The 13,635-nt window shown below is 36.4% G+C and overlaps 1 protein-coding gene across 2 annotated transcripts in view; it reads left to right on the top strand.

The window, feature by feature from the left end:
- Positions 1–5,356: 5,356 nt before the first annotated feature.
- LOC110033053 (aldehyde dehydrogenase family 3 member F1-like) overlaps positions 5,357–13,635 on the top strand; it is a gene marked incomplete at its 5' end in the record, with an annotated part of 35,373 nt that continues 27,094 nt past the window's right edge. The window contains 4 exon segments of one of the 2 annotated variants that reach the window (XM_020736907.1): positions 5,357–5,389; positions 5,474–5,726; positions 5,839–5,907; positions 7,160–7,256. In XM_020736907.1, the coding sequence (XP_020592566.1) occupies positions 5,541–5,726; positions 5,839–5,907; positions 7,160–7,256 (352 nt within the window). 2 annotated transcript variants of the gene reach the window in all.

The following is a 13,635-nucleotide window of genomic DNA, read 5'->3' as shown; positions in this document are numbered from 1 at the left end:
TATATTTCATTTACAATTTAACAGTACCCGAGAGAGCCTGACATTGAGAAGGTTCATTCATGATGTGAGACATACGCAGTGCTCATTTGGTGTTTAGAAGCCACCACATGTCCGTCTGGAGCCTCTTATAGCAAAAGAAAGTCACGAAATCCTCCTACGTGCACAACAAGAAAATTAGAGTTTGGGACACTCTACCCTCGTCAAGGCTTATGACAATAGTTGATAATGATTTCTCAAGTGACTCACCGATAATAATACTCGGTTTCGAAGTTCTAGGACCATAGTTCACTCACATGGAGTCTCCCATGGCATACAGATCAAGAAAATCCTTCGTCGGGCGCTTCAGGTGAAAAACAGTGTTTCGGGCTAGACCAATGCCCCAACGTCGACCCTAGGCGCACAGGCGCCCATAGCCGCTTCTTGGACAACTAAGTCAAGAGCACGGAAGTCTGGTGCCAGTATTTAAGCTCCTAGGCGCCAAGTTTGGACACTTAAGCTCCCAAAAACACCTGAAATCTAACATCTACTCGAGAAGAGAAAAGTATGGCGCCACTTGGGTGGAGCATAGACACCCAATAACTGGGTGCCTAGGTGTCGGCCACCTCCCGGGTGATGGATTTTGGCCATTTTCTTACCATGTTTGGACTTCGATGCGCCGGAATGGTAGACCGCGTGATGATGATCCTCGGGGTGAGAAAAGAGATATCAAAATACCTCTTTTGCCCTCACTTTTGAAGATTCCATGGAGCTTTATGGGGACACTTTGGTCGTTTGGAGGGGTTGTGTTGTGCTTAACCGAGTGGGAGACTCGCCATTTGAGGGGATCATGCATTTGACATATGGGAGCTAGGGGAGAAAGCAAGAAAGCTTTGAGGGATTATTGTGGCCTCTTCCACTCCTTCATTTTCTTCTCATTATTCCTCTCCATTCCCTCTTTTGGTCATTGTCTCACCAGTAGAGAAAGAAGAGCAGATTTGTGAACCACATCACTGAAATCTCCATTTTTTTAGGAAAGCTTTCTCATTATGGGAGAAGGACTTTCATCGGAGCTTGAAACCTCTCCAGACTCTCTTCTTAAGGGAGAACTTCATCTCGATTCGGGGAAGCATTGTCGAAGCATCACCAAAGTGTCGACGGTCCAAAGCATGGGCTTCTCTCTTATTGTTGGGAGAGCATCATCCCGGACTTCGTTGGAGATCGTGCAACCACAGTTGTATAACCTCCTTAAACCCTTTACATCTTTCTTCCTTAACTAGCCATAGGGTTTAGTTGTGATAAACGTGTTGGTTTAGTTGTGATAGGTGTGTGGGTTCAGTAGCCCACACGGGGTGAGTGCGTCGACCGATGCTAGTCGGTGTGACTACATTCCCATGTAATGGACCGTTGCTTTCCCTAGAAAAGGCCCTGGGGTAGGAATCCGTACGTGGCCAAACCCTTCGTAGAGCCGAGTGATTTGTTGTTATTAACACAAAGTCTTAAAAGGGTTGGAGTCTCAATAACTCCTTATTTTGGCATCCCTCAACCTTCCTCGGAAAGGTTGGGGTGTTTGGGTTTTGCAACATGAGAAAAGCTTTGTAGCTAGCTCACTTTGCAAAACCATTACAAGTTGTGAAATGGGAAAAACTTTGTAGCTATTTTATTTTCGCAACCTCATGGAGAGTTTCCTTCTCGGGGATTTGAAGAAGAAGCTCCCCGTGTGCTTCACCAAAGTAGGAGGCAGCTATGCTGCTCATCCAAATGCTAAACCCCATGTGTCTTATTAGAGGTTGTTAGCATGAGTATGACTTATTATCGAGCATGATTGCCTGCTTCGAATTGTGGCATATGTGTGCTTTGCATGGAGCATCTTGCACTTGCACATTGTCTCGACCAACCTCCCCAGCTCAGTCGACATCATCTATGCCTTGATCGGTCATCCCGGAACGATCGACATCACTTGTGCCTCAATCGGTCTCCCCGGGCCGATCGACATCACTTGCTTTAATTGGTTGTCTTGGGTCGATTGACACCATTTATGCCTCGAAAGGCTGCCACAACATGCTCAGCTTAGTACTTTGGTTCGACTAGCTGCCCTGGATCGGTCGACTTACCATTTCAGTCTGACCGGTCGCCCAGGCCTGATCAATCGATCACCGACCTAATGTTTGCTTTTATGTGTATGTGCCTACTTGTTTGCTTGCATGATTATCATCATTGGCTTGAGATGTATGTTTGAGTGTCTGTCCATACACTGAACCCACTTGTGTGATTCTCCTCAGTGAGGATCACCACCATTAAGGCTGCTGCCTCCTTAACATATCCATTTGTTGGGTTGCTGCCTCTATGACATGACCATCCCTAGGCCACTAACTCCTCAGCACGTCCATCTATCGGACAGCTGCCTCCATGACATGTTCATTTCGAGGTTATCGCCTCCTCAACATACCCATCTGTTGGGATGATGCCTCCACCGCATGCCCATCCCAGGGTCACTGCCTCCTCATCATACATATTTGTCGGTTAGTTGCCTTCACGCATGCCCATTCCCTGATCACTGCCTCCTTGGCATACCCATCTGTCAGGTCGCTGTCTTCATGGTATACCATACAAAAAACTATGGTAGGAAATTGAGATTTTCCTTGTGTTGATTTGTGGTAGGGGAAAGGTGAATATTCAAACCTCAATTAGTTAATCATGCCACCGAAAAGCTTCATCAAATTCAAGATTGACTACGTGTGCTCCAAGATTTTCAGAAGAAGTACTTAGACCAAAAGCATAGAGAGATGGACTTTAATGTTGGATATCATGTTTTTCTGAAGATTTTACTTATGTGTGGAGTTACAAGATTTGTGTAGACTAGAAAGCTTGAACCTACTTCATTGGTCCTTTTGAGATGATCGAGAGATTCTTCAAAGTTTCATACCACTTGTTTTCGCCTTCAACACTTATAGGGGTACACAACGTCTTCCATGTCTCTAGACTTCTTTGTTATGTGAATGATGACTCTCATATCATTTGATATGAGCTATTGATGATTTGAAAAGACTTGAGTTATGAAAAAGTTTCAGGTTGCTTCTTGGATGTGAAGTTTGATAGCTTCACCATCGATCAATCCTTTTGTTAGAGTGCTCTAGAAGAATCAGTCAGAACGAGAAGCAACTTGGGAGGTAGAAGAAGAGATGATCATGAAGTACTTGTAATTGTTCCAAGAATATGGTTTTGAATTTGGGAAAAAAATTAATTGAAGGGTCGGGGGAGGATGTTAGAACCAAATTTTTTTTTTCTTTTCCTCCTGTATCATGCAATCTCCTCCTATATCGTTTACTCAAATTTTGCAATTTCCCCCAATTGATCATGCAAGCGCCATGATCGTATGAACCTCGCAATCTCCACCTACAACTGATTTACTAATATGCAATTCTTTCCTTTTTTTTCTACTTCCAGGTCTTCCTTATCACCTTTCTGATTCGATTAACCTCACCACCTCCACTTTTTATAATTGAGACCAATGGCTGGAAAGTAACCTTGCCTTACCCCGCTCACCCCTACATAGCCACCAATCCTCCGTCCGCCTCTTCTTCATTCTCCTTAACCAAGCTGAAGACTTAAGAATGAAACTCCCATCCTTCTCCTTCTTCCTCGATCGAGCCAATGTCGTAAGTCCTCTTCCTTCATAATTTTTTTTTCTAGTTTTTAAACATTTAGGAGTTGGATAGTGTAAAAATAATGCCTTTTTTTTTTTACTTTAAGAGGTATTTTATGTGAAAGAATAATTTAAATATATATTTGGAGCAATTACATACATAGCCCTTGAAATTTTGTTATTTATAAAAGTAGCACTCTTATATATATATATATATATGATAAATAATAATAATAGTATGTGTTAATTTCATTACAGCTAATTTAATAAATAATTAGGTTTAATCACATTATTGTTTATATTTTTTGATCCAAATTTATGTAGAATTGTTGTCAACATTATTTGAAACACCGGAATATTTCGAAGTATCTTTTTGGCCACCTCGAGTTAAGTAATTAATTTTTGTTAGGGGATAAACATACTCTTCATAATTATGGGCGTTTACCCTTGTTATCTTTAGTATATTCATAGCTATTTTATAGGATTGCTAGCAATGCCCTTGCTACTTTCTTTTTCTTATTTCAAAATTCTGATAAGTATCATGTGTTGCTCATAATAAAATAATTAGCTTCCAGATTTTATTACTACATAACCTTTTCATATTTGGTTAAATCCTACAATTTTTTTTTGTTCTGTTTCTTTGCACTTTACATTTATGAAACTACACGGAAATTTATATCATATTGCTAATATGTGTGAATTAGTATATTTCTTATATATTATACGAGTGGAAGATTTTATATGCTTAAATGTGATGGTATGCAAGTCGGTGAACCCTTTTTGGATATTGGTTAATCGAGTTTACAGACCTAGGTAGTAACAACTTTACAGAAAATTATCAAGTTTTCTTGTGCTAACATTCACCATCTTGATTTCAAAGTGTGTTAAAAATTGACTGTATATAAATATAAATTGAATTGAAATGAAATACAAATAGTTTTTAAATTATGCACTAGTAAATTTTGATTTAAAATGAATACATTTTTTCTTATTATGATTGAACATATTTGAAGTGTACAATACTCCTGTGATTTTATGATGTTATATAAATAAGCATAATTGTTTCTTTTTATAAACATACTGCATTTTTTTTGTCGCTAATATTTTAATAAATATTTATTATTTGCCAAGCTTATTTTTTGAACTCACTCATTGATATTTTTACATAACATATCATATTCAACCACGAGCATTAGAGTTTTCAATTTTAGATTATTGTTATTGGTTTTTTTTAATATTTGCTTTAGTTATTGTATTTTTTTTTTTATATGAGTAGTCATTCTTTATTAGCATTTCAATTTTGATTTAGTTAATTTTCTATTATTTTTCAGTTGTATTAGTAGATTATTAATTATGAAATATAGTTTATATTTTATTATTTATTGTAATTATTATTTGCATACAATCTTTTATTTGAGAATACAAAAAAATTTTAATTCATCTCATCATACTCTACATTGTCGGGGTAACAAGTAGAGTATAGAGCAAAATTAACTATGAGAAGGAAATGGGCTCATTAAAGTCTCATTTGATATAGGTATGGATATAAAAAATGAAGTTTATGTGATATTTATATAAATACATAAAAAATGGGCGGTTTGTATGTAAATGCCCCTAAAATAAATGCGCTCACATGGAAAAAGACAAGCCAAAAGCCTCGTTTAAAGTTGCAGTACGGTTCTGTGTCGATTCTGATTTTTGAGAGAAAGATGCAGAACTGGCTGCCCAAATGAGATGCATGGCTTGCGCGAGGAGGCAATCGCAGTGGTTTGAATCTGCTCATTAAAGTCTCATTTATTTCTCCTCCCATTTTCCCCATGTTTCCTAGGTCACTGAAAATTGCAGCAATAGTAATGCATTGTAAGGCGTTGGAAGCGGAGATACGGTGCGCAAGCAAGTGAGAGTCTAGCTGAGAAGCATGGAGGTTGAGCGGGCTCTGAAGGAATCAAGAGAAGCATTTGAGAGCGGGGTAACAAGGAGTTATTCATGGAGGATGTCTCAGCTCAGGGCTCTGAAGGCTATTCTCATCGAGAAAGAGGCCGACATCTTCGAGGCTCTTAAGCTTGATCTTGGCAAACATCGGATCGAAGCATATAGAGATGAGGTTACTGTTTGTCTTTTAATCTCCATCCGCCGTTTCACTCATCATCATCATCTTCTTCTTTTTCATCTTCCTCTGTATCTTGAAATTCTGCTTGTGTTTGGGGGGGTTGCAGGTAGGATTGATGATCAAATCTGTGGACAATGCGCTTCGAAATCTCAAAAAATGGATGGCGCCCAAAAAGGTCGGCTTCATGGTTCTCTGAATTAACAGTAGCGGATGTTTGGGTTAAAGTAAAATTTAATTCGACTTTTAAATTCTAAAAATTTTAAATATTTTTTAAATGTGATTAAAATTTGATAACTTTTTTAACTGTTTTTTTTCTGAATATATGATTCAGTAAAAATATAAGATTTAACGTAAGAAATTAAAAAAGAAAAAATATATATATTTAAAACTTAAATAATAATAATAATAAAATAATAATAATAATAATAATAATAATAATAATAATTAAATAATAATAATAATAATAATAATAATAATAATAATTAAATAATAATAATAATAATAATAATAATAATAATAATTAAATAATAATAATAATAATAATAATAATAATAATAATAATAATAATAATAGCAATAGAACGTCATTGGGTGCTAATATGTGTTACACCTTTTAGTATGCATAATTTATTTTAAAAATTAGATACAGTTAAATAATTAATTATAATGACTAATTATCATATTTAAGATTAATTAGGATGAAACAAATTATTATTAAATTATTCAGCTCACTTTAAATATGGAGGCTTCGTATTTGAGGCTATAATTAAGTCGAAGTTCTTAAAACATTATAATTAAAAGCCAGATTTACTGAATCTTGTTCAATGGGAGTAGATATGAGATTTATTGTAGCAGTAGAATTTAAACACACCAACTTGACTAAATCCTACACAAACTTGGCTGTCAAACAGTCTTCTAATGCGTTTCTCACTATTTATTATATTTTTTTAGTAAAAAGTAATTTATTCAATATTTAATAAAAATTGAAATATATTTTTTAATATATTAAATATGTTTTATATAAAATTAAAACATAAAAAAACTAAAATAAAAATTAAATTTAAAAAGAAGGGGCATTTCCATACATACCACACAATTCTTATGTATTTATATATCTAATATCTAATTCACATTTATAATACTCGTGTCTTTCATATCATAAAAAATATCATTATTATTAACTTTGATTGTTAAATGCACCTTTTCAAGCATGGGTGAAGTGATGTAGATGTAAAAATCAAACTTTAGATATTAGATATTTAAATACATAGGAATTGTATAACATGCATTTAAAACTTCCAAAAGAATAAAAGGGATGTCGCCCGTTAGGTAATATGATTTGCTCGCTATGTAGACAGATTTTGAGAGGTTGCTCTCACTTTTTGTGTAAAATGGATATAGAAATGATGTAGCTTTTTGTGACTTCAGGTTGATTTGCCGCTCTTATACTTTCCAGCCGCCGGAGAGATTGTGGCAGAGCCGCTCGGTGTAGTTCTTATTTTCTCTACGTGGAACTTCCCCATAGGTTACTCTCTCACTCTCTATCTCTAGTTTCAAGTCTGTTGCAATATGTGAGAAAAATTGTTTTAGGATATTTGAGTCATAGAATTTAATTATTTATCACTTTGAACTTCTATTCTTACATATCTAATAAATTTCTTATTTACTAATGCATCACTAAAATTTTGAATTTCTCAAAACTACTACTCCTTGGGTTCGTTTGGGGTAGCTTATTTGGTGCGGTGACATTTTGAAAACGCACCTAAACTGTTTGGGTAAGCTGCATTTTGGCAATTTATGCGTTTTCAAAACACTGAAAACAGCGTTTTCACATCGCACTTATCTAGGTGCGGTGACAGTTTTCTGGCTGGGCTGACTTTTTCAAAAAAATAAAAATTTATAATAGTTTCCGCACCTAGCTAATCTGCAGATTATTTTTAATCAGCTTATCAGTAGATTATTCAATAAGCTGCAGCTGCCCCAAACAGACCCTTAATCTCGGCCGCCTTTTAAAATCTCATTCTCTTCTCTGAACACTACACTTTTCTCTTTTCTGACGGTTTTGTGGGATTTGCATTACTAACATGGCCTTCGTCATCATCAACTCTTCTAACATTTGGTCTAAATGCAGTTGTACTAGATGAATTTCCATTAATTTTCAAAGTTAGTAGTATATCATGTATTTCTTAATTTAGCATTTTAACAATGTTGACAATTAAATGAATTCACACCAGCATATTGTATGTTAAAAAAAAGTAGGCTATAGCAAGTTTGAAAAAGCACTGTGGAGGTAATATTATATAAATCTCCATCCAATCAACACATTTTAATGCTAATCATGGATTTGAAATTATCAAGTGATAACAAAAATTTATAAAAAAATATTTAAAGGATCTATTGTACTATGTATTTTACATATTCATAATTAAAATGTCTCTCTCATCACGGTGATGGTCGCTTGCCATTGCTCCTCTCTCACCATAAACATTTTTTTCCTTTCCTTGAATCACATCAGAGTATGCTAGATTTCACACATTTTGTCCATCATAGATTGGGCTTTCTCCAATTCACTATACTTGTGATGGTAAGTATGCTCTCAGGAAGAGAAATATTTTGACATAAATCGTGATAAGCCATCATCATTTTTTTGGCAATCAAATTTGATCTTTACCATTTTCCTTAATTACTAAAATTTCAACAAGTCTCTACTTTGCCATCAAATAAAGTACCATCGAGGGGATTTAAATTTTTTGATATTCTGATCATTGGTTATTATTATTATTCTCTGATGATATTATATCTCATATATTAATTTTTTTAGAAATATTTAAGATAATCAGAGCAACAAAATTTTGATTTGTGAAATTTATTTGAATCATAATGTTAAGAGCTTTAAATTGATACTATACAAACTTTTGTCACTGATTGATTCTTCAAGTTGGCGAGGGGTGTGATTGTCTAAGAACTTCTTAGGTCAAAGGAGGGTGTTATACTATTAATCTATTTTTTTATATAGATTAGATTTGGAAGATTCTAGTTTGGATGACCATAATGCTCCCAAAAATTTTATAGATAGCTCTTTAGTTGATGTATTTTGGATAGCTTTTGGCAGATATAAAATTCTCAGGTTATAGAGTATTCTAAATGCGGAAGATATTTTCTCATCAACCAAGGAAGATTTGAGGAAAAGTGCACATGTTAAAGGTTCATAGTCCACAAAGTAGAAGATTGAAAACCAACCGTTGTTGAATGTTAGTTCGTGAAAAGATAGTGAGATGAGGGAGAGAGAGGTCACATTTGCCCAATAGATATAGGTGAAATGAACTTATTTGGATTTTCAAATTTTTTTTAGTTTTAAAATATTTCTTGATGCAACTCAAATAAAGAATAAATTCAACAAGAGTATATTAATATTTTATATTGTATTGACAAAAATGTAAAGACCATAAACTATATAAAAAAATAATATATATCAAATCCCGACTTAATGAATTTTAATCCCGACCATCTGATTCATCTACCACCATTGCATGTTTCGGTGAGTGAAAAATCCGAATTTCCACTAATTGCTACAGAGCATGATTACTAGGTGAAATAAAATTAAATTAAAACTTTAGATAAATATTATCAAAATCAAAACTGGGTCAATAACTTCCTGAGTTAACATATAGTTTTATATATCAAATTGTCGTTTTGAAGAATGCAATGAAATGATTTTTTATGATTTTTGAAAAGTTAAAATTTTGTATAATTAATGTGAGATATATTTTACAGCTGTACCTTATAAAAATTTGGGTACTGCACCCTTGGGAGAAAAATAAAGCAAATTGTGTCATGTCCAGTATGTGAAGTGATGCTATAGATGAAAGGTATTGGCCACATTTTTATAATTAATTTAATAATCATCATTATATATCACCTTTTTTTAAGAGTTTTTTATTCTTACACCAGTCTTGGGTGGGAAAGAAAGCAAATTGGGTCTCCACCTATACAATTGTCCTAGGAGGGCTTGTTAGTGTTGGAGCCCGCTACAGGAGTCTCGTCTGTGCCTACTCCCGATCGTGAACAACGCCTTCCCGCTCCCTGTTCCCGATTGCAAAGCGTCGTGATCCCTGCTGTCGCGATTCCGCTCTCGTTCGCGAAGAGTCGTCCAATCGTGAAGTGAAGCATCTCTTCGCTTCCTGCTGTTCGTGATAAAAGCTTCGGATGACTCTCCTTGGGTTTCTGTAGTCACGCTTTGAGTTCTTCTTCGATTTCGTCGGGATAGAGGAAGGTTTCATCCAAGGTTTCCTCAGGGCAGAGGAAGAGAAGTGCAAGGAGGAGCAGTTCCTTGTGGCAGAAGGAAGAAGAAGGAAGAAGAAAATTGTTCTCCCTAGGCTTCTTCTTGGTGGCTTGTGGCAGAAGAGAAATTGAGTTTATTTCTCTTGTAAGTTTGTCTTCTTCGGTGTACTTCGATGTAGAGTTTTCTTCAGTGTATCTTGGTGTAGAGAGAGAATAACAGAGAGAGAAGAAGAGAGAGAGCAACGGAGAGTGAGAGATTTCTCTTGTAAGTCGAGGTGATCGACTGGTGTAAATTCCTCAAGTAGTAAAATCCTCTAGAACTCCGTGGACGTGGACAATTTGTCGAACCACGTAAATCTGCGTGTTTCGCTGTGTTGTTCTTTTCTGATTTGATTTTTCTCGTTCCATTTTTCACTTCGTCGATCGTTCTCCTGTTTGATTTATATATATACCATATCAATCGGTATATCTATAGATCTCATAACTGGTATAGAGTTTCATAACAACAGCAACTGATATCAGAGTTTTGTTCGGATTTGAGGAAGAATGATGACTGCAGATGAAGTAAAGGTTTTAGGGATCGAGAAATTTGATGGCACAGATTTTCCTTATTGGAGGATGCAGATAGAGTATTATCTTTATGAGAAGAAATTTCATTTTCTGTTATTAGGGAAAAGACTTGAAAGAATGGATGAGATTGAATGAAATTTGTTTGATCGATAAATTCTGGAGGTTATTCAATTGACTCTATCGATGTCCATTGCACACATCGTCGTCAAGAAAAGGACGACTACAAATCTCATGCCAACCTTATCAGGTATGTATGAAAAGCTATCGATGAATAACAAAATGCACTTAATGAAGAAGTTATTTAACTTAAAGATGGCGGATTGTGTTTCTGTTGCTCGATACCTGAATGATTTGAATGCTATCACAAATTAATTGTCGTCTGTGAAAATTGATTTTGATGATGAGATATGTGCACTGATCTTGTTGACTTCATTGTCAGATAGTTGAGAAGCAATTGAGATAGCAGTTAGCAGTTATACATGTAAATCTAAACTGAAATACGATGATATTCGTGATTTGATTTTGGTTGAGGAAATTCGCAGGAAAGATTATGGCGAGGTCTCAGGTTCGAGTTCGACACTGAATGTTAATTTCAGAGGGAGATGACATGACAGGAACTCAAATATAAGGAGATCAAAATTAAAATTTAGTAAGCAGACAACCTGTTGGAATTATGGTAAGACTGACCACATAAAGAACTGCTAAAATCCTAAGAAAATGGAAAATGATAGCAAATGTGGTATCTGAAGAATCACAAGACGCATTATTATTGGCAGGGCAGTTCATAGTTTTGTTGAAGACTTGATATTGGATTCAGGGGCATTGAATGTGGTAGTAAATCTACCAGAGGTCACAGTGCAGGGTAGTGATGGAAGTAAACAATGGAAGTGAAGAGGAAAGTGGGTATGGGGCACCCATTTCTATTGTTCCACAGACAAATGTTGATGTTTCACACACAAATGTTGAAGAACCACAGAGTTATGAAGAAATCTTACAAGATGAAAGTTCGAGCAAGTGAGAGCCGACAAAACTTCCACCAGGGAAGAAGACATCTCACAACAAGTGAGTGTTTCAGGTGAAGACTGAGCGTGATGACAGTAAGAGGTACAATGCTAGACTTGTTGAAAAAGGCTTTCAACAGAGGCAGAATGTTGCCCAGGCAGTGGGAGTTGTAAGAAGAGACAAGAATGACCCAGAAAATAGCTTGGAGGTGCAAAATTATGTGGAGCCTACATATGTTAACTGAGGGTGTTACTCTTGATAAATTGAAGTTGTGCACAGCTTCAGTTGATCTTCTGGAGTGAAGACAGGGCTTTCAGTTGCAGAGGTGGATGATTCACAATAGAGGATTCTTGGTGGAGGAAATCAGTTTGAGGAAGGAGATGTTGCAGTATGTGTATCGGTCTTCAAGTGAGAGATTGTTAGTGTTGGAGCCCGCTCCAGGAGTCCCGCCTGAGCCTACTTCTGATCGCGAACAACGCCTTCCCGCTCTCTGTTCTCGATCGCGAAGTGTTGTGATCCCTGCTGTCGCGATCCCGCTCCAGTTCGCGAAGAGTCGCGCCTCCCGCCTCTTCAGTCGCTCGCCTACCGCTCCCGCCTTCGTCTTTTGTGAAGTGAAACATCTCTTCGCTCCCTCCTGTTCGTAATAAAAGCTTCGGATGACTCTCCTTGGGTTTCTGTAGTCACACTTTGAGTTCTTCTTCGGTTTCCTCAGGATAGAGAAATGTTTCCTCGGGGCAGAAGAAGAGAAGTGCAAGGAGGAGCAGTTCCTTGCGGCAGAAGGAAGAAGAAGATTGTTCTCCTTAGGCTTCTTCTTGGTGGCTTGTGACAGAAGAGAAATTGTGTTTATTTCTCTTGTAAGTTTGTCTTCTTCGGTGTATCTCGATGTATCTCGGTGTAGAGAGAAAAAAACAGAGAGAGAAGAAGAGAGAGAGCAACGAAGAGTGAGAGATTCCTCTTGTAAGTCAAGGTGATCGACTGGTATAAATTCCTTAAGTAGTAAAATCCTCTGCAACTCCGTGGATGTAGACAATTTGCCGAACCACGTAAATCTGTGTGTTCCGCTGTGTTGTTCTTTTTTGGTGTGATTTTATTCGTTTTATTTTTTACTTCGTCAATCGTTCTCCTGTTTGATTTATATATATACCACATCAATCGGTATATCTATGGATCTCACAACTGGTATAGAGTTTCATAACAACAACAGAGCTCACTAATGAGTGAGCCCAAATGAAACCTACTCTTGGGCTATGTATGAACCGTAAGATGTCAAGTGAGCAACTGGAGTATTTACCTATCCAAAGTCACTAAAGTTTGTTCAATCAGTAGGCCCTAGAGGGCACCAAGAGTTGGACATAGTTCTCACTAACATTCTATAAAATGGCCCGTTGGTGTATGGGCTCGTAGGAGAAAAGGTGAGTATATAGGGACCCTGTTTATCCCATTTTAGTCCCAAAGGGCTTAACAACATGTGAGCATTAAAAGGGGTTTTTTGTAAATAGGTTCTTCAGATATTGAAAAGATCATACGGAGAGTGAGGGAGCTGTAAATGGCATCTAGTGTTTGACATAATGCTCACTATTATCCATAGAGACTCGGCATCTCATGAGCTCCAAAAGGCTATAATTGATGGAATGGTATGCAGAGACTAGTAACTCAAAGTTCATAGAGATAAATTATTCTGCTAAAGATTTTAGGGAATTAAGTTGTCGGCACTATTTTTGGTGTGGGGTTTCCCCGTAAGAAGCTGTCGGTCATCGAAATTGAAATCCCATTGCCCGCTTCGGAAGAACGTTTTTAAAAAAAATTAGTTTTGAAAAAGATGAAGTCACACTGACCCCATAATTTTCATAGTTTAGATGAAAGAACGCTTTACCTCAAATCTTGTATCTATCTCGAAGAATGAACACAAGAGTTGAGGGTGAGACTCGATCAAATAAACTAAAGAAAGTTATGACATCCGTTTGGTCTGCGAAACCAATGTATTGGCCGACAAGTTCCACTATTTAATATAAGAAATTAAATAGGGTTTATATTATGCTGGGTTCGAGAAA

Source organism: Phalaenopsis equestris, unplaced genomic scaffold (assembly GCF_001263595.1).
Source record: "Phalaenopsis equestris unplaced genomic scaffold, ASM126359v1 Scaffold001081, whole genome shotgun sequence".
NCBI lineage: Eukaryota > Viridiplantae > Streptophyta > Magnoliopsida > Asparagales > Orchidaceae > Phalaenopsis > Phalaenopsis equestris.
The sequence above is the reverse complement of the archived record's forward strand: the minus strand, read 5'-3'. Positions and strand labels throughout refer to the sequence as shown.